Source organism: Phytophthora sojae (assembly GCF_000149755.1).
Source record: "Phytophthora sojae unplaced genomic scaffold PHYSOscaffold_20, whole genome shotgun sequence".
Classification (NCBI taxonomy): Eukaryota; Oomycota; class Peronosporomycetes; order Peronosporales; family Peronosporaceae; genus Phytophthora; species Phytophthora sojae.
Genome location: NW_009258134.1, coordinates 108,843 through 133,411, shown reverse-complemented (window position 1 = coordinate 133,411; position 24,569 = coordinate 108,843). Strand labels below are relative to the sequence as shown.

Below are 24,569 nucleotides of genomic sequence, written 5' to 3'. Positions count from 1 at the left end.
AAGTCAACGTTGACTTGGTATAAGTCGTTGTTGAGCTGGCTTCAGTAACAAGTGTCTAAGCCAGCGTAGACACGTTCCAAGTCGTAGTCGACTTGGTGACTCAATGAGAGATGTACGAGTAGATGCACATGGTTGTCTTTACAAAAAGATGCAGAAGTGGTGAGATAAGCGCCAACACAAGAGTGGATACGTCACATTAGAGATTTACTGAAGCTACCAGTCACCTCTTCGGCATTGCCGGAGCACGTTAGCGATCACGCATAAACTCTTCCAGCGTGATGATGTAGGCGCGCGGCATATTGACGGTGGTCAGCTCGTTATCGATGTGCAGCACATCGACAGTGTCCACCTCGTTGTCGGGGCGCGGCTCCTCCGGTGCGTTGTGTCTCCAGATGTTGAAGTACTCCACGAAAGTGCGACCAGGGATAGCGTGGCCAACACGATTAACTCGTTCCAAGAGCTGTGTTGCTTCCGCTATGCCAGGGGGGCATTCGAACGCAGCAACCGCAAGCTTGTCCGAGGGAATGTGCAGATCCTGATAGCGCTCAAAATCATCCATCCGAAGGTTGCAGTTGTCGACGATAACGATATCCACGCCACGGTCGGGGCTGCGCGACAGGAGTTCTCTGCATTGTTCGTAGCAGCTTCGATGCGCCTCCCAAAGCCGACTTGCGTCGAACACATAGGATCCTCCGCGCTGAAAGAAGAGGTCAGCTGAGCAAATCGATGCGCGGAAATCAACCGTTGCTGCATAACGAGCGACCTCTTGAGCAAACGTTGTCTTGCCACTGCCCGGGAGGCCTCTCATGATCACGAAGAGCCGAGGCGGGTACTGCATATACGCCCGGCAGCCCTCCCAATACACCCGGTAGTCATCAACGATTTGTCGGGCTTCGAACTCCATTTCTCACACGTCAGATGTCGTCAAACCTCCAAGATTCCGCTGCTTCTGATGTTGACCACACCATATCACCGACAATGTGTGAACACACATAACATAAGTCAACATTGACCTGGGATAGTCAACATCGACATCTTGGCCGAACCAGTTGCGCTCCTGGACGATCTCAGCGACGTGGGCGACCGTCGGCCAGCATTTCAGCGAGCCCGGCCACAGCGTCACAGCGAGCGCGGCGTGGCGGCGGCCGGCACGGCGACAGCAGCATGGCGAGATGGTGAGCATGGCGGCGGCACGGGCGACCGTCGGGCAGCATTCCGGTGAGCCCGGTCGCAGCGTCGCGACGAGCGTAGCGGTAGCGGGGACAGCGAGAGCAACATGACGAGCATGGCGGCGGCCGGCACAGCGAGCGCAGCACGACGGGCATGGCGACGGCCGGCACAGCGACAGCAGCATGGCGAGATGGTGAGCATGGCGGCGGCACGGGCGACCGTCGGGCAGCATTCCCGTGAGCCCGGCCGCAGCGTCGCGACGAGCGTAGCGGTAGCGGGGACAGCGAGAGCAACATGACGAGCATGGCGACGGCCGGCACAGCGAACGCAGCATGGCGAGATGGTGAGCATGGCGGCGGCATGGGCGACCGTCGGGCAGCATTCCCGTGAGCCCGGCCGCAGCGTCGCGACGAGCGTAGCGGTAGCGGGGACAGCGAGCGTAGCATGACGAGCATGGCGGCGGTCGGCACAGCGACAGCAGCATGGCGAGATGGTGAGCATGGCGGCGGCACGGGCGACCGTCGGGCAGCATTCCGGTGAGCCCGGTCGCAGCGTCGCGACGAGCGTAGCGGTAGCGGGGACAGCGAGAGCAACATGACGAGCATGGCGGCGGCCGGCACAGCGAGCGCAGCACGACGGGCATGGCGACGGCCGGCACAGCGACAGCAGCATGGCGAGATGGTGAGCATGGCGGCGGCACGGGCGACCGTCGGGCAGCATTCCGGTGAGCCCGGCCGCAGCGTCGCGGTGAGCGTAGCGGTAGCGGGGACAGCGAGCGTAGCATGACGAGCATGGCGGCGGCCGGCACAGCGAGCGCAGCACGACGGGCATGGCAGCGGCCGGCACAGCGACAGCAGCATGGCGAGATGGTGAGCATGGCGGCGGCACGGGCGACCGTCGGGCAGCATTCCCGTGAGCCCGGCCGCAGCGTCGCGACGAGCGTAGCGGTAGCGGGGACAGCGAGAGCAACATGACGAGCATGGCGACGGCCGGCACAGCGAACGCAGCATGGCGAGATGGTGAGCATGGCGGCGGCATGGGCGACCGTCGGGCAGCATTCCCGTGAGCCCGGCCGCAGCGTCGCGACGAGCGTAGCGGTAGCGGGGACAGCGAGCGTAGCATGACGAGCATGGCGGCGGTCGGCACAGCGACAGCAGCATGGCGAGATGGTGAGCATGGCGGCGGCACGGGCGACCGTCGGGCAGCATTCCGGTGAGCCCGGCCGCAGCGTCGCGGTGAGCGTAGCGGTAGCGGGGACAGCGAGCGTAGCATAGCGAGAGCAACATGACGAGCATGGCGACGGCCGGCACAGCGAACGCAGCATGGCGAGATGGTGAGCATGGCGGCGGCACGGGCGACCGTCGGGCAGCATTCCCGTGAGCCCGGCCGCAGCGTCGCGACGAGCGTAGCGGTAGCGGGGACAGCGAGAGCAACATGACGAGCATGGCGACGGCCGGCACAGCGAACGCAGCATGGCGAGATGGTGAGCATGGCGGCGGCACGGGCGACCGTCGGGCAGCATTCCCGTGAGCCCGGCCGCAGCGTCGCGACGAGCGTAGCGATAGCGGGGACAGCGAGAGCAACATGACGAGCATGGCGGCGGCCGGCACAGCGAACGCAGCACGACGGGCATGGCGACGGCCGGCACAGCGAACGCAGCATGGCGAGATGGTGAGCATGGCGGCGGCACGGGCGACCGTCGGGCAGCATTCCCGTGAGCCCGGCCGCAGCGTCGCGACGAGCGTAGCGGTAGCGGGGACAGCAAGAGCAACATGACGAGCATGGCGACGGCCGGCACAGCGAGCGCAGCACGACGAGCATGGCGGCGGCCGGCACAGCGAGCGCAGCACGACGAGCATGGCGGCGGCCGGCACAGCGAGCGCAGCACGACGGGCATGGCGGCGGCCGGCACAGCGAACGCAGCATGGCGAGATGGTGAGCATGGCGGCGGCACGGGCGACCGTCGGGCAGCATTCCCGTGAGCCCGGCCGCAGCGTCGCGACGAGCGTAGCGGTAGAGGGGACAGCGAGCGTAGCATGACGAGCATGGCGGTGGCCGGCACAGCGAGCGCAGCACGACGGGCATGGCAGCGGCCGGCACAGCGACAGCAGCATGGCGAGATGGTGAGCATGGCGGCGGCACGGGCGACCGTCGGGCAGCATTCCCGTGAGCCCGGCCGCAGCGTCGCGGCGAGCGTAGCGGTAGCGGGGACAGCGAGCGTAGCATGACGAGCATGGCGGCGGTCGGCACAGAGACAGCAGCATGGCGAGATGGTGAGCATGGCGAGATGGTGAGCATGGCGGCGGCACGGGCGACCGTCGGGCAGCATTCCGGTGAGCCCGGCCGCAGCGTCGCGACGAGCGTAGCGGTAGAGGGGACAGCGAGAGCAACATGACGAGCATGGCGACGGCCGGCACAGCGAGCGCAGCATGGCAAGATGGTGAGCATGGCGACGGCACGGGCGACCGTCGGGCAGCATTCCCGTGAGCCCGGCCGCAGCGTCGCGACGAGCGTAGCGATAGCGGGGACAGCGAGAGCAACATGACGAGCATGGCGGCGGCCGGCACAGCGAACGCAGCACGACGGGCATGGCGACGGCCGGCACAGCGAACGCAGCATGGCGAGATGGTGAGCATGGCGGCGGCACGGGCGACCGTCGGGCAGCATTCCCGTGAGCCCGGCCGCAGCGTCGCGACGAGCGTAGCGGTAGAGGGGACAGCGAGCGTAGCATGACGAGCATGGCGGCGGCCGGCACAGCGAGCGCAGCATGGCGAGATGGTGAGCATGGCGACGGCACGGGCGACCGTCGGGCAGCATTCCGGTGAGCCCGGCCGCAGCGTCGCGACGAGCGTAGCGGTAGAGGGGACAGCGAGAGCAACATGACGAGCATGGCGGCGGCCGGCACAGCGAACGCAGCACGACGGGCATGGCGACGGCCGGCACAGCGAACGCAGCATGGCGAGATGGTGAGCATGGCGGCGGCACGGGCGACCGTCGGGCAGCATTCCCGTGAGCCCGGCCGCAGCGTCGCGACGAGCGTAGCGGTAGCGGGGACAGCAAGAGCAACATGACGAGCATGGCGGCGGCCGGCACAGCGAGCGCAGCACGACGGGCATGGCGGCGGCCGGCACAGCGAACGCAGCATGGCGAGATGGTGAGCATGGCGGCGGCACGGGCGACCGTCGGGCAGCATTCCCGTGAGCCCGGCCGCAGCGTCGCGACGAGCGTAGCGGTAGAGGGGACAGCGAGCGTAGCATGACGAGCATGGCGGTGGCCGGCACAGCGAGCGCAGCACGACGGGCATGGCAGCGGCCGGCACAGCGACAGCAGCATGGCGAGATGGTGAGCATGGCGGCGGCACGGGCGACCGTCGGGCAGCATTCCCGTGAGCCCGGCCGCAGCGTCGCGGCGAGCGTAGCGGTAGCGGGGACAGCGAGCGTAGCATGACGAGCATGGCGGCGGTCGGCACAGAGACAGCAGCATGGCGAGATGGTGAGCATGGCGAGATGGTGAGCATGGCGGCGGCACGGGCGACCGTCGGGCAGCATTCCGGTGAGCCCGGCCGCAGCGTCGCGACGAGCGTAGCGGTAGAGGGGACAGCGAGAGCAACATGACGAGCATGGCGACGGCCGGCACAGCGAGCGCAGCATGGCAAGATGGTGAGCATGGCGACGGCACGGGCGACCGTCGGGCAGCATTCCCGTGAGCCCGGCCGCAGCGTCGCGACGAGCGTAGCGATAGCGGGGACAGCGAGAGCAACATGACGAGCATGGCGGCGGCCGGCACAGCGAACGCAGCACGACGGGCATGGCGACGGCCGGCACAGCGAACGCAGCATGGCGAGATGGTGAGCATGGCGGCGGCACGGGCGACCGTCGGGCAGCATTCCCGTGAGCCCGGCCGCAGCGTCGCGACGAGCGTAGCGGTAGAGGGGACAGCGAGCGTAGCATGACGAGCATGGCGGCGGCCGGCACAGCGAGCGCAGCATGGCGAGATGGTGAGCATGGCGACGGCACGGGCGACCGTCGGGCAGCATTCCGGTGAGCCCGGCCGCAGCGTCGCGACGAGCGTAGCGGTAGAGGGGACAGCGAGAGCAACATGACGAGCATGGCGGCGGCCGGCACAGCGAACGCAGCACGACGGGCATGGCGACGGCCGGCACAGCGAACGCAGCATGGCGAGATGGTGAGCATGGCGGCGGCACGGGCGACCGTCGGGCAGCATTCCCGTGAGCCCGGCCGCAGCGTCGCGACGAGCGTAGCGGTAGCGGGGACAGCAAGAGCAACATGACGAGCATGGCGACGGCCGGCACAGCGAGCGCACATGGCGGGCATGGCGACGGCCGGCACAGCGAACGCAGCATGGCGAGATGGTGAGCATGGCGGCGGCACGGGCGACCGTCGGGCAGCATTCCCGTGAGCCCGGCCGCAGCGTCGCGACGAGCGTAGCGGTAGAGGGGACAGCGAGCGTAGCATGACGAGCATGGCGGCGGCCGGCACAGCGAGCGCAGCATGGCGAGATGGTGAGCATGGCGACGGCACGGGCGACCGTCGGGCAGCATTCCGGTGAGCCCGGCCGCAGCGTCGCGACGAGCGTAGCGGTAGAGGGGACAGCGAGAGCAACATGACGAGCATGGCGGCGGCCGGCACAGCGAACGCAGCACGACGGGCATGGCGACGGCCGGCACAGCGAACGCAGCATGGCGAGATGGTGAGCATGGCGGCGGCACGGGCGACCGTCGGGCAGCATTCCCGTGAGCCCGGCCGCAGCGTCGCGACGAGCGTAGCGATAGCGGGGACAGCGAGAGCAACATGACGAGCATGGCGGCGGCCGGCACAGCGAACGCAGCACGACGGGCATGGCGACGGCCGGCACAGCGAACGCAGCATGGCGAGATGGTGAGCATGGCGGCGGCACGGGCGACCGTCGGGCAGCATTCCCGTGAGCCCGGCCGCAGCGTCGCGACGAGCGTAGCGGTAGAGGGGACAGCGAGCGTAGCATGACGAGCATGGCGGCGGCCGGCACAGCGAGCGCAGCATGGCGAGATGGTGAGCATGGCGACGGCACGGGCGACCGTCGGGCAGCATTCCGGTGAGCCCGGCCGCAGCGTCGCGACGAGCGTAGCGGTAGAGGGGACAGCGAGAGCAACATGACGAGCATGGCGGCGGCCGGCACAGCGAACGCAGCACGACGGGCATGGCGACGGCCGGCACAGCGAACGCAGCATGGCGAGATGGTGAGCATGGCGGCGGCACGGGCGACCGTCGGGCAGCATTCCCGTGAGCCCGGCCGCAGCGTCGCGACGAGCGTAGCGGTAGCGGGGACAGCAAGAGCAACATGACGAGCATGGCGACGGCCGGCACAGCGAGCGCACATGGCGGCGGCCGGCACAGCGAGCGCAGCACGACGAGCATGGCGGCGGCCGGCACAGCGAGCGCAGCACGACGGGCATGGCGGCGGCCGGCACAGCGAACGCAGCATGGCGAGATGGTGAGCATGGCGGCGGCACGGGCGACCGTCGGGCAGCATTCCCGTGAGCCCGGCCGCAGCGTCGCGACGAGCGTAGCGGTAGAGGGGACAGCGAGCGTAGCATGACGAGCATGGCGGTGGCCGGCACAGCGAGCGCAGCACGACGGGCATGGCAGCGGCCGGCACAGCGACAGCAGCATGGCGAGATGGTGAGCATGGCGGCGGCACGGGCGACCGTCGGGCAGCATTCCCGTGAGCCCGGCCGCAGCGTCGCGGCGAGCGTAGCGGTAGCGGGGACAGCGAGCGTAGCATGACGAGCATGGCGGCGGTCGGCACAGCGACAGCAGCATGGCGAGATGGTGAGCATGGCGGCGGCACGGGCGACCGTCGGGCAGCATTCCCGTGAGCCCGGCCGCAGCGTCGCGGTGAGCGTAGCGGTAGCGGGGACAGCGAGCGTAGCATAGCGAGAGCAACATGACGAGCATGGCGACGGCCGGCACAGCGAACGCAGCATGGCGAGATGGTGAGCATGGCGGCGGCACGGGCGACCGTCGGGCAGCATTCCCGTGAGCCCGGCCGCAGCGTCGCGACGAGCGTAGCGGTAGCGGGGACAGCGAGAGCAACATGACGAGCATGGCGGCGGCCGGCACAGCGAACGAAGCATGACGAGATGGTGAGCATGGCGGCGGCACGGGCGACCGTCGGGCAGCATTCCCGTGAGCCCGGCCGCAGCGTCGCGACGAGCGTAGCGGTAGAGGGGACAGCGAGAGCAACATGACGAGCATGGCGACGGCCGGCACAGCGAACGCAGCATGGCGAGATGGTGAGCATGGCGGCGGCACGGGCGACCGTCGGGAAGCATTCCCGTGAGCCCGGCCGCAGCGTCGCGGCGAGCGTAGCGGTAGCGGGGACAGCGAGAGCAACATGACGAGCATGGCGGCGGCCGGCACAGCGAACGCAGCATGGCGAGATGGTGAGCATGGCGGCGGCACGGGCGACCGTCGGGCAGCATTCCGGTGAGCCCGGCCGCAGCGTCGCGACGAGCGTAGCGGTAGAGGGGACAGCGAGAGCAACATGACGAGCATGGCGACGGCCGGCACAGCGAACGCAGCATGGCGAGATGGTGAGCATGGCGGCGGCACGGGCGACCGTCGGGCAGCATTCCCGTGAGCCCGGCCGCAGCGTCGCGACGAGCGTAGCGGTAGCGGGGACAGCGAGCGTAGCATGACGAGCATGGCGGTGGCCGGCACAGCGAGCGCAGCACGACGGGCATGGCAGCGGCCGGCACAGCGACAGCAGCATGGCGAGATGGTGAGCATGGCGGCGGCACGGGCGACCGTCGGGCAGCATTCCCGTGAGCCCGGCCGCAGCGTCGCGACGAGCGTAGCAGTAGCGGGGACAGCGAGCGTAGCATGACGAGCATGGCGGCGGCCGGCACAGCGAGCGCAGCACGACGAGCATGGCGGCGGCCGGCACAGCGAGCGCAGCACGACGGGCATGGCGGCGGCCGGCACAGCGAACGCAGCATGGCGAGATGGTGAGCATGGCGGCGGCACGGGCGATCGTCGGGCAGCATTCCCGTGAGCCCGGCCGCAGCGTCGCGACGAGCGTAGCGGTAGAGGGGACAGCGAGAGCAACATGACGAGCATGGCGGCGGCCGGCACAGCGAACGCAGCATGGCGAGATGGTGAGCATGGCGGCGGCACGGGCGACCGTCGGGCAGCATTCCGGTGAGCCCGGCCGCAGCGTCGCGACGAGCGTAGCGGTAGCGGGGACAGCGAGAGCAACATGACGAGCATGGCGGCGGCCGGCACAGCGAACGCAGCATGGCGAGATGGTGAGCATGGCGGCGGCACGGGCGACCGTCGGGCAGCATTCCCGTGAGCCCGGCCGCAGCGTCGCGACGAGCATAGCGGTAGAGGGGACAGCGAGTGCAACATGACGAGCATGGCGGCGGCCGGCACAGCGAGCGCAGCACGACGGGCATGGCGACGGCCGGCACAGCGACAGCAGCATGGCGAGATGGTGAGCATGGCGGCGGCACGGGCGATCGTCGGGCAGCATTCCGGTGAGCCCGGCCGCAGCGTCGCGACGAGCGTAGCGGTAGCGGGGACAGCGAGCGTAGCATGACGAGCATGGCGGCGGCCGGCACAGCGAGCGCAGCACGACGGGCATGGCAGCGGCCGGCACAGCGACAGCAGCATGGCGAGATGGTGAGCATGGCGGCGGCACGGGCGACCGTCGGGCAGCATTCCGGTGAGCCCGGCCGCAGCGTCGCGACGAGCGTAGCGGTAGAGGGGACAGCGAGTGCAACATGACGAGCATGGCGGCGGCCGGCACAGCGAGCGCAGCACGACGGGCATGGCGACGGCCGGCACAGCGACAGCAGCATGGCGAGATGGTGAGCATGGCGGCGGCACGGGCGACCGTCGGGCAGCATTCCGGTGAGCCCGGCCGCAGCGTCGCGACGAGCGTAGCGGTAGCGGGGACAGCGAGCGTAGCATGACGAGCATGGCGGCGGCCGGCACAGCGAGCGCAGCACGACAAGCATGGCGGCGGCCGGCACAGCGAGCGCAGCACAACGGGCATGGCGGCGGCCGGCACAGCGAACGCAGCATGGCGAGATGGTGAGCATGGCGGCGGCACGGGCGACCGTCGGGCAGCATTCCGGTGAGCCCGGCCGCAGCGTCGCGACGAGCGTAGCGGTAGCGGGGACAGCGAGCGTAGCATGACGAGCATGGCGGCGGCCGGCACAGCGAGCGCAGCACGACGGGCATGGCGACGGCCGGCACAGCGACAGCAGCATGGCGAGATGGTGAGCATGGCGGCGGCACGGGCGACCGTCGGGCAGCATTCCGGTGAGCCCGGCCGCAGCGTCGCGACGAGCGTAGCGGTAGAGGGGACAGCGAGAGCAACATGACGAGCATGGCGGCGGCCGGCACAGCAAACGCAGCACGACGAGCATGGCGGCGGCCGGCACAGCGAGCGCAGCACGACGGGCATGGCGGCGGCCGGCACAGCGAACGCAGCATGGCGAGATGGTGAGCATGGCGGCGGCACGGGCGACCGTCGGGCAGCATTCCGGTGAGCCCGGCCGCAGCGTTACGGCGAGTGTAGCGGTAGCGGGGCAGCGAGAGTAGCATGACGAGCATGGCGGCGGCCGGTACACCGAGCGCAGCACGGCAGGCATGGCGGCGGCCGGCATGGGCGACAGCAGCACGGCGAGCATAGCGGTGGCCAGAGTAAGGATCAGCAGCTTGGTGGCGGCCTTGGCGGCGACGGTCGATGCGAGCCGGGCGACGGCATAGTTGTGGAAGCGCGCTGGAGCAGTAGCTGGCGATTTCGGAAATGAGGTTTGGGATTGAGCGCGCGGAAACGATCTTCTGGCACGGATCGCAGCGCGAGCGTGATTGGCCGCGAAATGGCTGGCCAATTACACGTCGCAAATTCAAACGATGGGGGCGCTGATTGGCGTAGATACCGGAGCGAACCCACGGGCGAAAATCTGCGTGTTGCGCGAACTCAAAGCGCAAGTTGGAAAAACGCGCGAAAAGCTGTGTGTTGCGCGAAGCTTGATGGCTGAAGCCAGGCTGATACCACTTCGTGTGACCTTTGGATTGAGCCAATGCTGATTGGCTTATTAGCTTCAATTTCAACCCTCGATAAGCACTCCGAATTATAGTAGTTCTTGATTTAGTGACTACCTAGTACGAGGGCATTTCTTTTGCGGTTCTATAGTAACTTACTTTTGCAAGTTCTTCTGCAACAGAAATGATGGCAAACGGTGCCTGAACGTCGCTCGCCTCGCTACCTAGGCCAGTGTGGTGTCCTCACAAAACGCGGTACCTGTAGATATGAAATACCAACCAATGCGTGCACACGGTTTCTATAGGTGAGCGCTAGCACCATTGATCTTGTCCGTCGAAAAAGCTCTGCTTCTGGGTGGTCAAAAGCTCACGAGACAGCACACTAATTCCCTCCTGTTCCTCAACAACACTGATACGAATAGACGCCAGTGACTGCAGCGAGGAATACGCCGCGCTAGCTAAGGTTGATGACCCCCCTCCTTTATTTTACTGCAATTTACTACATATAGGAGCCCACACACCGCTTGACCTCACGTGCCGCGCCATCGTGCTCCCGGCTGGGAGGCAGCGATGCACGGTGGTGCGACACTGGTGATTGGGCCGGCCAAGTCACCACTGACACCTCCATGCAGCCCCCAAAGCTCCCGGGAGCACCATTGCCAACGGACGCGAATTACCCTCGACTTTCGCCATACCACCGATACCAGCCACCCTCGGACCACAGAACGCACCTCACTGGGCGAGGCGGCGAGCCGCGGTGGCGCGGCACGTGAGGTCAAGCGGTGTGTGGGCTCCTATATGTAGTAAATTGCAGTAAAATAAAGGAGGGGGGTCATCAACCTTAGCTAGCGCGGCGTATTCCTCGCTGCAGTCACTGGCGTCTATTCGTATCAGTGTTGTTGAGGAACAGGAGGGAATTAGTGTGCTGTCTCGTGAGCTTTTGACCACCCAGAAGCAGAGCTTTTTCGACGGACAAGATCAATGGTGCTAGCGCTCACCTATAGAAACCGTGTGCACGCATTGGTTGGTATTTCATATCTACAGGTACCGCGTTTTGTGAGGACACCACACTGGCCTAGGTAGCGAGGCGAGCGACGTTCAGGCACCGTTTGCCATCATTTCTGTTGCAGAAGAACTTGCAAAAGTAAGTTACTATAGAACCGCAAAAGAAATGCCCTCGTACTAGGTAGTCACTAAATCAAGAACTACTATAATTCGGAGTGCTTATCGAGGGTTGAAATTGAAGCTAATAAGCCAATCAGCATTGGCTCAATCCAAAGGTCACACGAAGTGGTATCAGCCTGGCTTCAGCCATCAAGCTTCGCGCAACACACAGCTTTTCGCGCGTTTTTCCAACTTGCGCTTTGAGTTCGCGCAACACGCAGATTTTCGCCCGTGGGTTCGCTCCGGTATCTACGCCAATCAGCGCCCCCATCGTTTGAATTTGCGACGTGTAATTGGCCAGCCATTTCGCGGCCAATCACGCTCGCGCTGCGATCCGTGCCAGAAGATCGTTTCCGCGCGCTCAATCCCAAACCTCATTTCCGAAATCGCCAGCTACTGCTCCAGCGCGCTTCCACAACTATGCCGTCGCCCGGCTCGCATCGACCGTCGCCGCCAAGGCCGCCACCAAGCTGCTGATCCTTACTCTGGCCACCGCTATGCTCGCCGTGCTGCTGTCGCCCATGCCGGCCGCCGCCATGCCTGCCGTGCTGCGCTCGGTGTACCGGCCGCCGCCATGCTCGTCATGCTACTCTCGCTGCCCCGCTACCGCTACACTCGCCGTAACGCTGAGGCTGGGCTCGCCGGAATGCTGCCTGACGTTCGCACTCGCCGCCGCCGGCATGCGCGCTGTTGATCTGTCGCCTACGCCGCCACTATGTGTGCCGCAGCTATGCTCGCCGTGCAGCAGTCGCTGCTCCGGGTGCCGCTATGCTTGCCGTCAAGTTTTCTGGTGAGCTTCGATGCTTCGCTGATCTGGGGTTCTAGTGCTTCACGATGTCAATGTTGACATTCCCCAGCCCAACGTTAAATCCCTCTTCTTTACATGCACGTGGGTGGGTGTGCGGCCGTCATGCCCGTCGTTTCGCTTCTCGCGAGCTCGGTCGTGATGCCCGTTGCCATGTAGCGGGTTACGTGCACGGTGAGTGCGACGCCGAGCGTGTATTTATCACTGTGAAAACAATGTTGAGGAGCTCTAGAAGCAGTTTAGGACATCTAGCAGTACCAGCCTATTTGTTATTGCCAAAGGAATCTGCTAAGCAATTCACCTGCGATGTCAACATTGGCACTTGCAACTCAACATCGAGATATTACAAGTATACGATCTGCTCTGTCGTGCTTCGTATCCGGATGTGTTTAGATTCGAAATTTAATATCAGTATAGTTGTATGATCAAGGTCAACAATGCCCACGTATCCGGATGCAAGAAGTGCGCCTTTTGCCCCCCCCCCTCCACCGTCACTCGTCGAGATGGCACAGAAGCGCCGAGTAGGCAGCGGGCGCGAAGAAAAGCAGCGAGGACAGTGAACTCCGAGGCATCTGGTAAGCAAAACGCATCTTTCACTAGCAAAGCGTCGTAGCGATCTTATAGTAGACGTTCATAATGCCGCAGACGACGAGTTTGAAGTCGAGAAGATCATCGAGATGAAGTTCGTGCGTGGAGAGCCCAAGTACCATGTGAAGTGGAAGGGTTACGACGAGACGTCGTGGGAGCCGGAATCGAATCTGCATTGTCCTGAGCTCCTCAACAAGTTCAAGGCAGCACAACTTCAAGAGGCACGCGCGTTGAAGAAAAAAGCAACCCGAAAAGCGGACTTGCCTGACCGAGGTAGCCACGTGACGGCTAAAATCCCTGCAAAACACCAAGAGGGTTCTGAAGGTAACAAGCAGCACGTGTTTGTCGCATGCTCTTATGTTGGTTTTGGGAAAAATGTACTAACTGTAATAATGGTGCCCAGGTTTGGAGGAATGTACGAAGTGGAAAAATTTTTTCGTGAAACTTTTCGTTTTGGCTTGTCTTACTTTGAGGTGAAATGGTAGGGATATTCTCAAACGAGCTGGGAGCCTGCCTCCAATCTGAACTGCCCTGACAAATTAGAGAAGTTTAGGCGTCGCCAGAAAGCAGCACGTCAAGCTATGCTCGAAAACCCAGCTCCAGCTGAAGTCACCGATGCTACCGGGACGGTAGGCCATGACAGCCCTCGGAAAGATACCGATGAGAACGAGAAACCCAGCGGTGGATCTACAGCTCGCCAAGCAAGCAGAGCATCGATTCCAGAAAAGAATGGAGTGGGAGTAACCAATGATGCTTACAATGTGGCTACCGAGAGCCTGCAAACCGATGACCGAACTGAAAATGACTACGAGTACGATTCCCCGGATTACTTTCCCGAGACGACCGAGGAAGAGGCGATCTCAAATGCAGGTGGTGGTGTTGAGCCTTGGGGTGACGGGATCTCAAACAATGCGGATGCGGACGCTACGCCAGTACCGCGAGCAGATTCCAGAGGGTCAGGCAAGGCTCCCAGAAAAAGAAAATCGCCCAGGCAGACAGCAGAAACAACCGCAACACCCTCGCAAAATCGACGTACTCTTTCGTCTCCCGGGAGTCGAGTATCTGGGAAGAAATCGAAAAGGCGTGCGGACATGCTTGCTGATGAAGTGAACGTGGGTATTGATGACGATCACGAGGCTGGAATCGGATGGCTGTTCTGGCGAGAGTGCCGATGACGATTCTGAAGATGAGTTTGCAGATGAGCTTTATATTGCGGGTGATACCGGGAACGAAAGTTTTAGTGTCGAAACAGCAGAGGAAATTCGCGCGGTTACCGGCCCCCAGGACTACATAACAGATGAAATGCTTCGAGGCATGTCTGACAATGGTTGGGAGTTGCTACCGGTAACCGACGAACGGGATGACTCGGACCTGTCCGGCGCTACGGATGTGTTTACGGACCCTCCTCAACTTACTGCCTCGGCTATAGAGGCAGCGAAAACGATGAAACCTTCTGATCTTTTTTTTACTACATGCCGAAGACTCTCTGGACGGAGATTGCCGAGGAAACTAATCGTTACGAGCGTCAGACACGACCGGAAAGACTTCGACAGGCGAAGTTGTCCATTGAAAAGAAGACGGACGACATCCACAAACGCAAGGAAATGTTTCAAGCAAAGAAAAAGGAGCTGGACGCGTTCAAAGACGTACTTGCCGCGGAGATCATGCATTTTCTGGCCCTAGTAATATCCAGGGCTATTTGCCCGATAAAGTCTCGACTGGAAGATCATTGGAAGACGCGAGCCCGTGGAGCGATCCCAGCTGGAACTTGGTCGCCATTTATGGTTACAAGCGTTTCAAGGAGATTAACAGGTACTGTGACTTCCACGTTATTTTAATAAAGGGCCCACTAACACGTCCTTCGCCAGATTTCTCCACTTTACGAACAACCAGGCTCCGCAGGCTAAGACGGACCGGGCATGGAAGATTCGCAACGTGATAAACAAGTTAAAGACTACTTTCAAGGGTGGAATGGAACTAGGGCGCTTGGTTGCATTCGACGAGATGGTTATCCCTTCAAGAAGTTCGCGGAACAAAATACGAGTTTTCCTGAAGAATAAGCCGCACAAGTACGGCACCAAGCTGTTCGCTGTGTGTTGGGGGAAAACCCACTACTGCTCCAGGTATGCTCATTTGCGCTATTTTATATAGTCGGTATCTGAACGCTGTGGATTCATGCTCAGGTTCGAGGTTTATTGCGGTAAGAAACAAAACAGTCAATTTGTTGACACCAGAAGTGGACCAACTGCTGTGGTTCGAAACCTTAAAGCCTTGTGGGAACAGCGTCGGGTGGATCGATCCAAGAAGCCAATCATCATCACTGGTCGCGAGTATTCTTCGGTGACGTTGGGGTTTCGTTTGATGGACAGGGGGTACTACAATATCGGGACGGTTTCTACGACGTGTCTTGGCTTCCCCAAAGACTTGAAGACCGACAAAAAATCAGCTTCGAGAGGGATGCCGCGCGGCTCATACATTCTTGCTCGGAACAATACGAATCGTCAAATGTACTCGACGCGGTGGGTTGACTCGAAAATTTGCTACTTTGTGGCAACTGGGGCCTCCGCTAGACGTGCGATTGTGCGGAGGAAGCAAAAGGACGGCTCACAGGCAAACATTCCGTGTCCGGAGTTTGTGGTATTGTACAACAAGTACATGGGGGGTGTTGACAGTCACGACCAGTTACGTCTGCAAAGGTACGTGTTGCTCTGTTGCGGTTCTGCCGCCCATCACTTACGCCGAAAATGCTTTTGACTAGGTACTCCATTCAAAGAGTCATGCGACCGAAGAAATACTACAAGACTATTTTCTACGGGCTTCTCGACATAGTTGTTATTAACGCTTTTATCACCCACCGTGAGTACGCGAAGTCGGTGGGGGAAAAACCTCTTTCACACGCGGATTTTCTCATTCAGCTACACGAGGAGCTACTCGCTCTCGGAGATGATGACTTCCTGGAAACAGTGCCAGTCGCGGAAGCCGCTGTTACCGAGGTGGAGCCAAGGACTAACCAGACACCAGTTTCGACGGCGTACTCGCTAGCAAGCTCGAAGCATCAATTGATGGTGTCGACGGACAAGACAGCGAAGGGCAAGTTCAAGTTTCGCGTGTGCAAAGTTTGTTCGATACTGCGTGGTGCTGGCAGTCCTGGATCGAATCGACCTCCCGGCACAACGCGTCATTACTGCAAGCAGTGCTCCACTGATCGAGGAAGGCTGATTTTGTGTTCCAAGGCGCGACACGTATCCGATGGTAATGCTGTATCGTGCTTTAACATTTGGCACTCGAAATGGAAGAACGGAGATCAACTTCCGCACTCTGAAAAGGTCGGACGGATCCGAATGCGTTGGTCGAAGGAGGAGTTACGCGGATGGACACAGCTTCCTCGGATGCTGTACTGCCAAGGCAATACGAGACCGATGTTCAGAATGCCGATGGGGCTGCTTCGGTGTCATCTTCGCAGTTACCGGTCCCAAGTGTCACGCGAAACGTAGAGGTACAAGTGCATCAGCCAGAGCGGCCAGGCGCAGATGCAGCAGGACAGGATGAAGAAGGAGTAACTGCGACTGAGAGGCCACCGGATGAGAGCGAGCGGGAGGCCGTGGCGGAAGTGCTGGCGGAGCTGCTCGGCGCGGTGGAGTGTACGCTCAGCGGGGCCGAGCAGCAGAATGAGTCGGATAATTAGGTGGGAGACAATATTTCACTGCGAAGTCGATCTTGACAAAATACGCCTGTAAGAGAGAGCGAAGCCAGCTTTGACTCGACGGCGGTCAAGCTGGTTGTCAACGTTGAGATCTATGTTTCACTGCGAAGTCAATCTTGACATCTGCCATACAAAATTTAATACAAATACGCCTGTGAGGGAGAGCGAAGCCAACCTTGGCGTCGACAGCGGCCAAGCTGGTTGTCAACGTTGAGATCTATGCTACAATAAGAAGGCGATGACGGAATATATGTAGGCATGGGCTTCTTCATTACATCTCAGCATCGCTAACAAAATATGTATGCTACTGTGAAGCTGGGCTAAGCACTTTCCGACGTACTAGCGTCTCAACGATACCCCAAGACGAGGAAACATCACCTCGGTTTGATACGTCCAGACAGCAAGCCACTCGAGCACAGCGGCTTCTTGGACTCGAGCTTTATACTCGAGCTCTTTGAAAAAACCCTCCTTGGTATGCTCCCGGATAGCATTCTCGTCGTACGATTCATCTGCCTCCATGGCGATATGGTGTTCAACATGGGAATCGAGAAAAGCGTCTAAGCGTTCAATATCCCACTCGCACAGGCGCTGTCGACGCTTTATCATAATCTACACAGAGGTCAATGGCACGTTAGCGTTGGGAGTATACCTGGCACCACAGAACGCGTGAAATATCTTCGAGGCTTTCAGGGACGCTTGCAACCACGCGTAGATGTGACTCGAGTCTTCGTCATTCTGAAACTGCGCATACATCTCGTAGAGCGGAAGGGCGGCTAGAAATGCGTCTACATGGTTGGTAGACCTGAATCTAGGCTCGTAAACCTGTTGCATAATAACATTTGTTAGACTACGCCACAGAACTCAAGTAATTCGCATACCCACCCGGTCGCGTGAAGGTTTGCGTACTGGCTGGAGGGTGTGAAAGTCAAGGAACCCCTGGTGCCATTGAAATCTCTCCAACATCTAGGCATACATCGGAATTGAGCCATCGTGACGCCCACTGAAACACCAAAGATACGTGCACGTACCTCCCCTACAGACATCGGCTTGCCATAAATTTTCTTGTTGTTTGACGCTGTTCGGTTGACATCTGGCGTGAAAGCCTGTTGTATGCAAGCAGGACGGTTAGATATCAAATAGCCACCACAAGTAGGACACCGGGACAGCCTCGTAGGTGTAGTCAGGGTCCGAGAGAACAAAGTAGGAGGAGCGGTCTAAGTCGGTATCTTGATCGCTGAGCTGCCCTTGGCTCTCGGAGCACCCTCGCGCTGTGAGCTCCTGTTGGTTCGAGCGTTCGTCATCATCGCTGCTGCTGCCGCCCACAGTGCTGCTGCTGTCGGCCGCCGTGTCGTCGGTGTACATACTTGCGTCGGTCATGATCTTCTCGGAGAAGATCTCCCCCCACACGATGTGTACTGTACCACTGAGGAGCGACCGCGACTTTTGACAGGTGAATTTTGACTGTCGCTCAATTCTATGGAATGCCTATATTTTATTTTATACTAGATCCTTACACTAAAACACATACTCACTGCATCCGCCTGCAAAGGCTGCTGTTGCAGTGAGAGCCTGTTGTGGCAGCACCATTGGGTATTATTGCCCTCATCGCTGACGTCACCGCCTTAGCCACCACCATTTTGGTCCTTGGCGATCCGCCTGCTTTTAGGCGCGCTCCGCACTCTGATTCGAGATCACACGATGGACTGCTTGATCGTCCGGCCTCGTCCTGCAGCGTCTTGTGATGGTTGATGCCATCGTTTAGCTTGAACACGCGCTTCTTCTCCTTCATTTAGGGCGCCTCACGCGAACGTTTGTCCGTGTGGGCTGACGTATGACCGCAGCCCAACAGAGCGGCTCTGAGAGCCGCCCCAGTTGTATCGATAGGCCTTGGGCGACAGCGCGTAGTATTTGCCTGGGTGCTGATGGGCTCGTAGTCGAAGTCCCCCTGCTGCGACGTTGGGCCTGGTGCTGGGCCTGCATGCTGTTCGGGTTCACGTGCTGCTGGAGTTCATGCACGCCGGGCCATTGAAGCCGCCGCTATTGGTGCCGTGGTCCAGGGATTTGTAGTAGAGCTTGGGAAGTTCGCCGCTGCGCTGGTGGTGCGGCGAGTGCGCCTGGTACTGCGAGTAGCCGTAGCCCTGCATGGCGAAGAGGAAGGAGGAAGTCAGGCGGGTGTACTGCCGATGGAATGGGGGGGCTTGTGCCGCCAGCGCTCGCCTCGCCTGCAGTCGAGAAACACGTCAGCAATGGGGCAACAGGCTGGCTAGAGTGAGCAGCGTACCGAGATTGAGTTGTTCTGCTTTCGGTTGTGCCTCGTACGTCTCATCGTTGCAGTAGAAGGCGCCCCTCATGTGCCGTGCCGTGCTTGCCCTGGGATAGTGTCACAGCGATTGCCGAGCACGTCCATCAACCGCGATATTCAGCTCAGAACAATTCACTCACTTAGCGAATGTTCGCATTATCCTGCGAATTACGCCAAGGTTTTTTCGATCGAAATCTCGACAGAGCTTAATATTACGGCCGTATCCAAGCTTTGATTGGGTAACTCTGACCAATGAGATTGACAGCCGGTGGAACCCGAAGAGTCGGGGCAGGCCGCTGGGGACCTCGCTTACCCTATCCCGCCAGTATACAAATTTCTATATTAATCTTATCCCTGCAAAATCGGGATAAGAGCGGTCGCCGGTGGGTTAATGCTCTGCTCACTGATGTCGTGTAGAATAATCGACTTTGAACCGAAATCACCACCAACGACACGCTTGCGCGCCTGTTCATATTCCCAAACGTGGTCGTTACGGTTCACCAAGCATTCTGTAGAAGCCCTGGACACACACAACATTGCACGCATGACGATAGCGAACATTGCTGCATACATTGCGAATGAGCCACTGTTGAACGAGGACAAGCGACGGATGGTTTGTCCTTCCTCGCTTTGATAGGTCCCGTGTACGACCCTCACACTACCGCAAGACAACGGCAACATCGCGTCAATCTTCCGAGTTGTTGCAAGCGGCAGTGTGGTAAGCACCAAAGCTAACATCTACGCCGTGAAGTGGGCCATGATTTGGCTAGGGCGGGTGCTTCGTCGTGTAGCTAGCGCCGACCTCCCTGCCCCATCCATTACATGTCGTCAACCAGCCGTCATTGATTGCAAACCTCTGCACCTAGGTAGCGGGTTAGCCGCGGTGGCATCAGCACGAGGCAGTACTTACAGTGGTCAACCAGACAGCTACTGGCCACCACCTCGTGACGGATAGAGCTGGCTGGGAGGAAGCGTTACCGGCACCGACGGTCGGGTAGCTTTGCCGGCTGCTCCCCGCAACTAGCCCGGTTACATGTAACGGACGCAGGTGTCCTTCACCCGTAGGTACACGTGGACCCTTTGTCCCTCGGTCGAGGCGCTCCGCCACAACCCCCGTGGTCTCTCTCCACGGTCCCGTCGCTCTACTTGTCCACTGCCCTCATCATGTGCGAGCTCTACCTCAGCTTACCTCGCCCTTACTGCTCGACTCCTCGCCGACGCCCTCCGCCGCAGTACGAAGGTCAGCAACCCGTGCTTCCGGCGCAGATCAATGTATTAGTCTCAACTCGCTGCACGTCCTGCAACAAATCTTGACTGAGGGTCGAGTCGGCACGGCCGCCGCTCGCCACCCTCCTATCTACCGTAGTCCCTCCGTCGCCTATACTAACTCTAACTACAGCGCCCTTCCTATCCTACTTGGACCCTCCCCCTTCTTGACACTTCTTGTCCTCACGTTCGCTCCGCTGGCGTCGCCTCGCCTCCTGGCATGGTTCCAACTTGACTCGCCCACGTCGTCCCTCCTGGCGATCTTCGGCAGTCACACTGCTTCAACTTCAATCGCCCACTTCCAGCGTTGGGTGGTGGCTCCAGCCCGCTGACTCGCCCTTGCCACCGGCCGCATTTAGCCGTACATCGTCGTCACCGACACCGTCATGGTGTGCCACATCACGTCCGTCGTCAACTCCGACGCCACCTGCACGTCCAGCAGCTTGAACGCGCGGTTGTTGGCCGTGTGACGGGCCACACAACTACAGTCGCAACATACTTTGCCTGTCTTATGGTAATTCGCAGTAGGAAGTGCCATGCATCAGCAAGATACGCTCAGCTAGTTGAATGGAGGAGACTACATACGCGTACACAGGGGCACAATCGTATTGCAGCCAAAATCAACAAAGGTGCCGGTATCTGGGGCTATTATACTATTATGTACGAAAAATGTACAGCCCATGTTTTCGGATTGGAGGGGGTGAAATGGCCCGCAAATCTATCGTGATGCAGAGACTAAATCGGCACCAGTGGCGTTTGAGAAGCATGAACAACCCGCAAACGTAGCCCCGAAGTCCCGAAGCAAGGCTTGGGTCTACAGTTCCCTGCCTAGCGCTGGGCCGGCCTTCTAAAGGTTTTAAGGACAGGTAGAGCCACATTTAGCAGCTCGATTACCCAGTTCCCAGGGATTTGCAATAGATTTGGGTGCCATGACACCCGTCCTGAAAACCGAAACATGGATGTCCATGATTTCAGCATGTTTTACATGTTTTGAGATCTTACTTGGTTTTAGTATGCCTTTATCCCTAACCCTATTCCGAAACATGGGCTGTAGGGCCAGCCTATTATGTAGTACTCCGCCCGTGTGTTGACAGGGACCCCCCCCCCCCCCACACACACACACACAAAATGCATGTCGAATTTTACCCTCAAATATTCAGTTATGTATAGTTGGTGTGGTACGTTGGGACTTGCCCGCTGCCTGTCATCCTCAAACGAGAATCGCCGCCGCCTCCAGACCGCCGTCAAGATGTTTATGCTCAAGAAGAAGAAGCCGCAGGTGGACACCTCCAAGCAGATGAAGGCCGTGGCTTGGGACCTGTCCAAGATCGCGCTGGTCTTCGTGGGCATCCGTGCCGCGTCCGTCTTCCTGAACCAGGAGAACTAGACGGCCCCAAGGCGCGACGAGAGCTGCTAACCTGGGTGCCTCTTTATTCCTGCGGGGCTATAGTGAACAAGCAAGAAGCGAAGGCAGCAAGGGTGCAGGAGGCGACTTGAATAGACGAAGACATCGCAAGAGCATTTCAAAAAGGAGGCTTCCAGCACGTTCCGACGGATTGGTACTGTGTCAATAGGCAGAATGAAGATGAGAGACCCGAGTGAGTAGTGGTATGCATGCATATATTCAGTTGTCGAGGCGCCCAGCCAAGCAGTCTTCTATCGTCAGTCTACTCTTCCTGCTCCTCGTCCTCCTCTTCTTCCTCAGCCATTTCCTCGTCCTCGTCGGTCTGCGTGAACGACTCTAATGCGATGTTGCACTTCTCGGCGAGCACGTTGAGTGCCTCCAGTAGAAGCTCCTCAGGCTTGAGCATGCCGACTGACTCGACACTGAAGATGAAGTGGTCGCTCTGGCGTCCAAGACTAATTTTCTCGTTCCAACCAGGCTCGCGAATGCAGTTACGGCACATGGTGCATGCACGTTGGTCTTTCACGACAGCCGTGGGGACGCCGCCAATGTCTTCAATGTCGAACAGCCCGATCTGACACTCCTCCACGAGCTTCTTAGCATCGGCACCCTGCACCTTTTCCGTCAGCTCCACCTTGGGCATCAAGCGGTACGACGCGGTAGCCACAGGGGAGAATTTGGCGTGGTCCTTGCCAACACCCTTACGGCAGTGAGCCTCCAATGCAATGCTTTGGCCCGGACGCAGCTTGGCGATCAAAATGTCCTCGTGCACAGGGCGAATGGATCCGAAACGCTCCTCCTGGTTGCCCTGGGGCACCCACTCAAGGTCACGCGAGTAAACTGCGCATTACAAGAACAAAAAACGTGTATCAAAGTCAGCGAGATCAATATCAGCAGCAAAAGCTAGAGTCAGAGCCGTACCGGAAGAGTGAATCGCCTTGGTTGGGTCCTTCGGGTGCTCGGGGTCAAACTTGCAGGTGACATCGAGCTTAAAGACGATAGTGTTCTCGTCGGTGGCCTCCGCTTCCTCGTTGTCGGGGAAGGCCTGGAACTCGCGCGGGTCCACATTCAGCGGAACCAGTCCCAGTCGGTGAGCGAGCACTTCGTCCTGGATGATGGACGAGTTGTTCCAGATGTACACGTGCTCGATGGCCATTGTCGGCACTTCAGCCAGCAAGATGCGGCGGAGAGCGTTGGCGATAGCGGCGTCCACGCCGATAAGGTCGAACACAATCTCTTCGTCCGTCAAGCTCTGGATCTTGACCTTTACCTGGCGCTTCGACTGCTCCACGAAGCTGTAGCTGCTCTCACTCTCCACATCAGGCTGTCCGGCGGCGGCAGCAGTTCACACGGTCAGAGTCGCTAGCTACATGGACAGAAACAATCGCGCACATGCTGCTCACCTGGTGCGGCGCGTCCTGGCCGACGCGGATAACCTTGGAAGACTTGGCCATGCTGTTTCTGTGTATGAGTCTCCTCTATCCGTGGCGGCGACTATTATCCAGCGACGGACCAATTGACGCGGGAGCGAACAGACACAAGCCGAAGCGAGGCCACCAGCCATTCGACCCAGTTCTCTTGAAACTACTGGTCGTATTTAAACGAAAACAGCCAATCAAAGATTTTTATTTAACGGGTAAGGGGCTAAAACCCTAATGTTGGCCTCACCACAGGAACGTCAATCCATGCTGGTGGTGCTGCCATGGGCTATGCAAAACCTGCGTTCGTACGTTTCTGTGTATTTTTTTCAAGTTTTCTTCAAAGTCCTGCCGCAACCTCTTCCTGTCTGAATAGACCCACACGCCACTCCCTCCCTTTATTTACTGTCTCGACGGTCGGCCACTCCATCCATTGCGTGCGCTGCCTGTCTGTCTCCGTCCGCTCTCGCTCACTCGCTCGAAGAGGAAAGTGAGAGAGGCTGCTCGAAGGCTGGATGAGCAACAAATCAAAGCATCTAAAAGTCCTTGACCTGCCACTTGCCTCTCTTGCATCAACTCCTCGTACGCACGTGGTCAGAGCCTCCAGCCTTACTTGGTGTAGGTGATTTTACGGGTCTTGAGCGGCGCCCATTTCAGACGCTTGTAGTAGCCCGTCAGTGCGCACAGCGCCAGCAGGGCGATGGTCGTCTGCATGCCCTGCTTCTTCCGCACGTCGTGCTCCGGCTCGGCGGCCCACGCGAGGAAGACCGACACATCCTTGGCCATCTGCGAGGTCGTGCACGGCGTGCCGTCCTCGTACTCGATCTGGCCGTCCTGCAGCTGGCGCTCCATAGCAATAGCGCCACCACCGAAGTAAGGGTTGTAGTACAGGCCGGGCAGCAGCTCCGTGCCCTCAGGCGGGTCAACGTAGCCCGTCAGCAACGCGAACAGGTAGTCGGCACCGGCGTGACGAGCCTTGACCATCAGCGAAAGATCAGGCGGGATGGCGCCGTTGTTGGCAGCGGCAGCAGCCTCGTCGTTCGGGTACGGGCGAGGGAGCGGGTCCGACAGCTTGCCGGGGCGCTCGAACATCTCGCCTTCGTCGTTGGGGCCGTCAACAACGTCGATGTCAGCAGCCATCTCCTTGAGCTCGGCCTCCGTGTGGGTCACGCCCACCAGGTTGCGGAAGCAGATGCGGTCCAGGCTGTGGCAGGACGCGCACACCTCGCGGTACACCTGGTAGCCACGACGCACGCTGGCGTAGTCGAACGAAGACAGCGGGCCCTGGTGGTCGAAGCCGTAGTGCAGGGCCTCGATCTGGTCGCTGCTGAAGGCCGTGACGCCAGTCAGCACCGATCCACCCAAGAGAGCGCCAGCGCCAACCTGCAGCGCCCGCAGCAAAACGAAAATACCGCAAAGACAAGTTAGAATTTTAGCTGTCGTTTTGGTGGTCCAGTCTCGAGGACGAAGCTTTGCTGCGCCCCAGCAACAAGTCGTGCGATGCACGAGGGAAGCGGCAGCGGGTTAGCGAGCTCTAGACCAAGTTACGAACCTTAGCAGCGCGCTGCAGCAGCTTGGCACGGTTCATCATCGTCTCAGCAAACTATAAGTCGCCCGGGAGCTTCCGTGTCTGTGTGCGTGTGAGGCTGCGGCGAGTCGAGTCGAGCCCCCTCTCGGTCCCAGCCGTACATC

General features: G+C 60.3%; 6 protein-coding genes across 6 annotated transcripts; 1 reads left to right on the top strand and 5 right to left on the bottom strand.

The window, feature by feature from the left end:
• Positions 1-247: 247 nt before the first annotated feature.
• On the bottom strand, positions 248-904 carry PHYSODRAFT_342748 (hypothetical protein; the record flags this gene model as incomplete). The annotated part of the gene is made up of 1 exon (XM_009541238.1): positions 248-904. The coding sequence occupies one exon, from the start codon at positions 902-904 to the stop codon at positions 248-250; it is 657 nt and encodes a 218-aa protein (XP_009539533.1).
• Positions 905-7,146: 6,242 nt separating this feature from the next.
• On the bottom strand, positions 7,147-7,941 carry PHYSODRAFT_534870 (hypothetical protein; the record flags this gene model as incomplete). The annotated part of the gene is made up of 1 exon (XM_009541237.1): positions 7,147-7,941. A coding segment is annotated over one exon (795 nt), but the record flags the coding sequence as incomplete, so codon positions are not given.
• Positions 7,942-14,243: 6,302 nt separating this feature from the next.
• On the top strand, positions 14,244-14,934 carry PHYSODRAFT_534902 (hypothetical protein; the record flags this gene model as incomplete). The annotated part of the gene is made up of 2 exons (XM_009541236.1): positions 14,244-14,595; positions 14,627-14,934. Coding segments are annotated over 2 exons (660 nt in total), but the record flags the coding sequence as incomplete, so codon positions are not given.
• Positions 14,935-16,825: 1,891 nt separating this feature from the next.
• PHYSODRAFT_342745 (hypothetical protein) lies at positions 16,826-18,837 on the bottom strand (the record flags this gene model as incomplete). The annotated part of the gene is made up of 7 exons (XM_009541235.1): positions 16,826-17,095; positions 17,515-17,589; positions 17,645-17,881; positions 18,105-18,269; positions 18,334-18,448; positions 18,482-18,698; positions 18,768-18,837. 7 exons carry the CDS (start codon positions 18,835-18,837, stop codon positions 16,826-16,828), a joined length of 1,149 nt encoding a protein of 382 aa, XP_009539530.1.
• Positions 18,838-19,957: 1,120 nt separating this feature from the next.
• Positions 19,958-22,961, bottom strand: PHYSODRAFT_356217 (hypothetical protein). The gene is made up of 3 exons (XM_009541234.1): positions 22,863-22,961; positions 22,381-22,783; positions 19,958-22,299 (listed from the first exon to the last, which is right to left on the bottom strand). The coding sequence occupies exons 1-3, from the start codon at positions 22,911-22,913 to the stop codon at positions 21,722-21,724; spliced, it is 1,032 nt and encodes a 343-aa protein (XP_009539529.1). The 5' UTR covers positions 22,914-22,961; the 3' UTR covers positions 19,958-21,721.
• Positions 22,962-23,062: 101 nt separating this feature from the next.
• Positions 23,063-24,506, bottom strand: PHYSODRAFT_356216 (hypothetical protein). The gene is made up of 2 exons (XM_009541233.1): positions 24,430-24,506; positions 23,063-24,260 (listed from the first exon to the last, which is right to left on the bottom strand). Exons 1-2 carry the CDS (start codon positions 24,466-24,468, stop codon positions 23,487-23,489), a joined length of 813 nt encoding a protein of 270 aa, XP_009539528.1. The 5' UTR covers positions 24,469-24,506; the 3' UTR covers positions 23,063-23,486.
• Between the last annotated feature and the right edge of the window lie 63 nt (positions 24,507-24,569).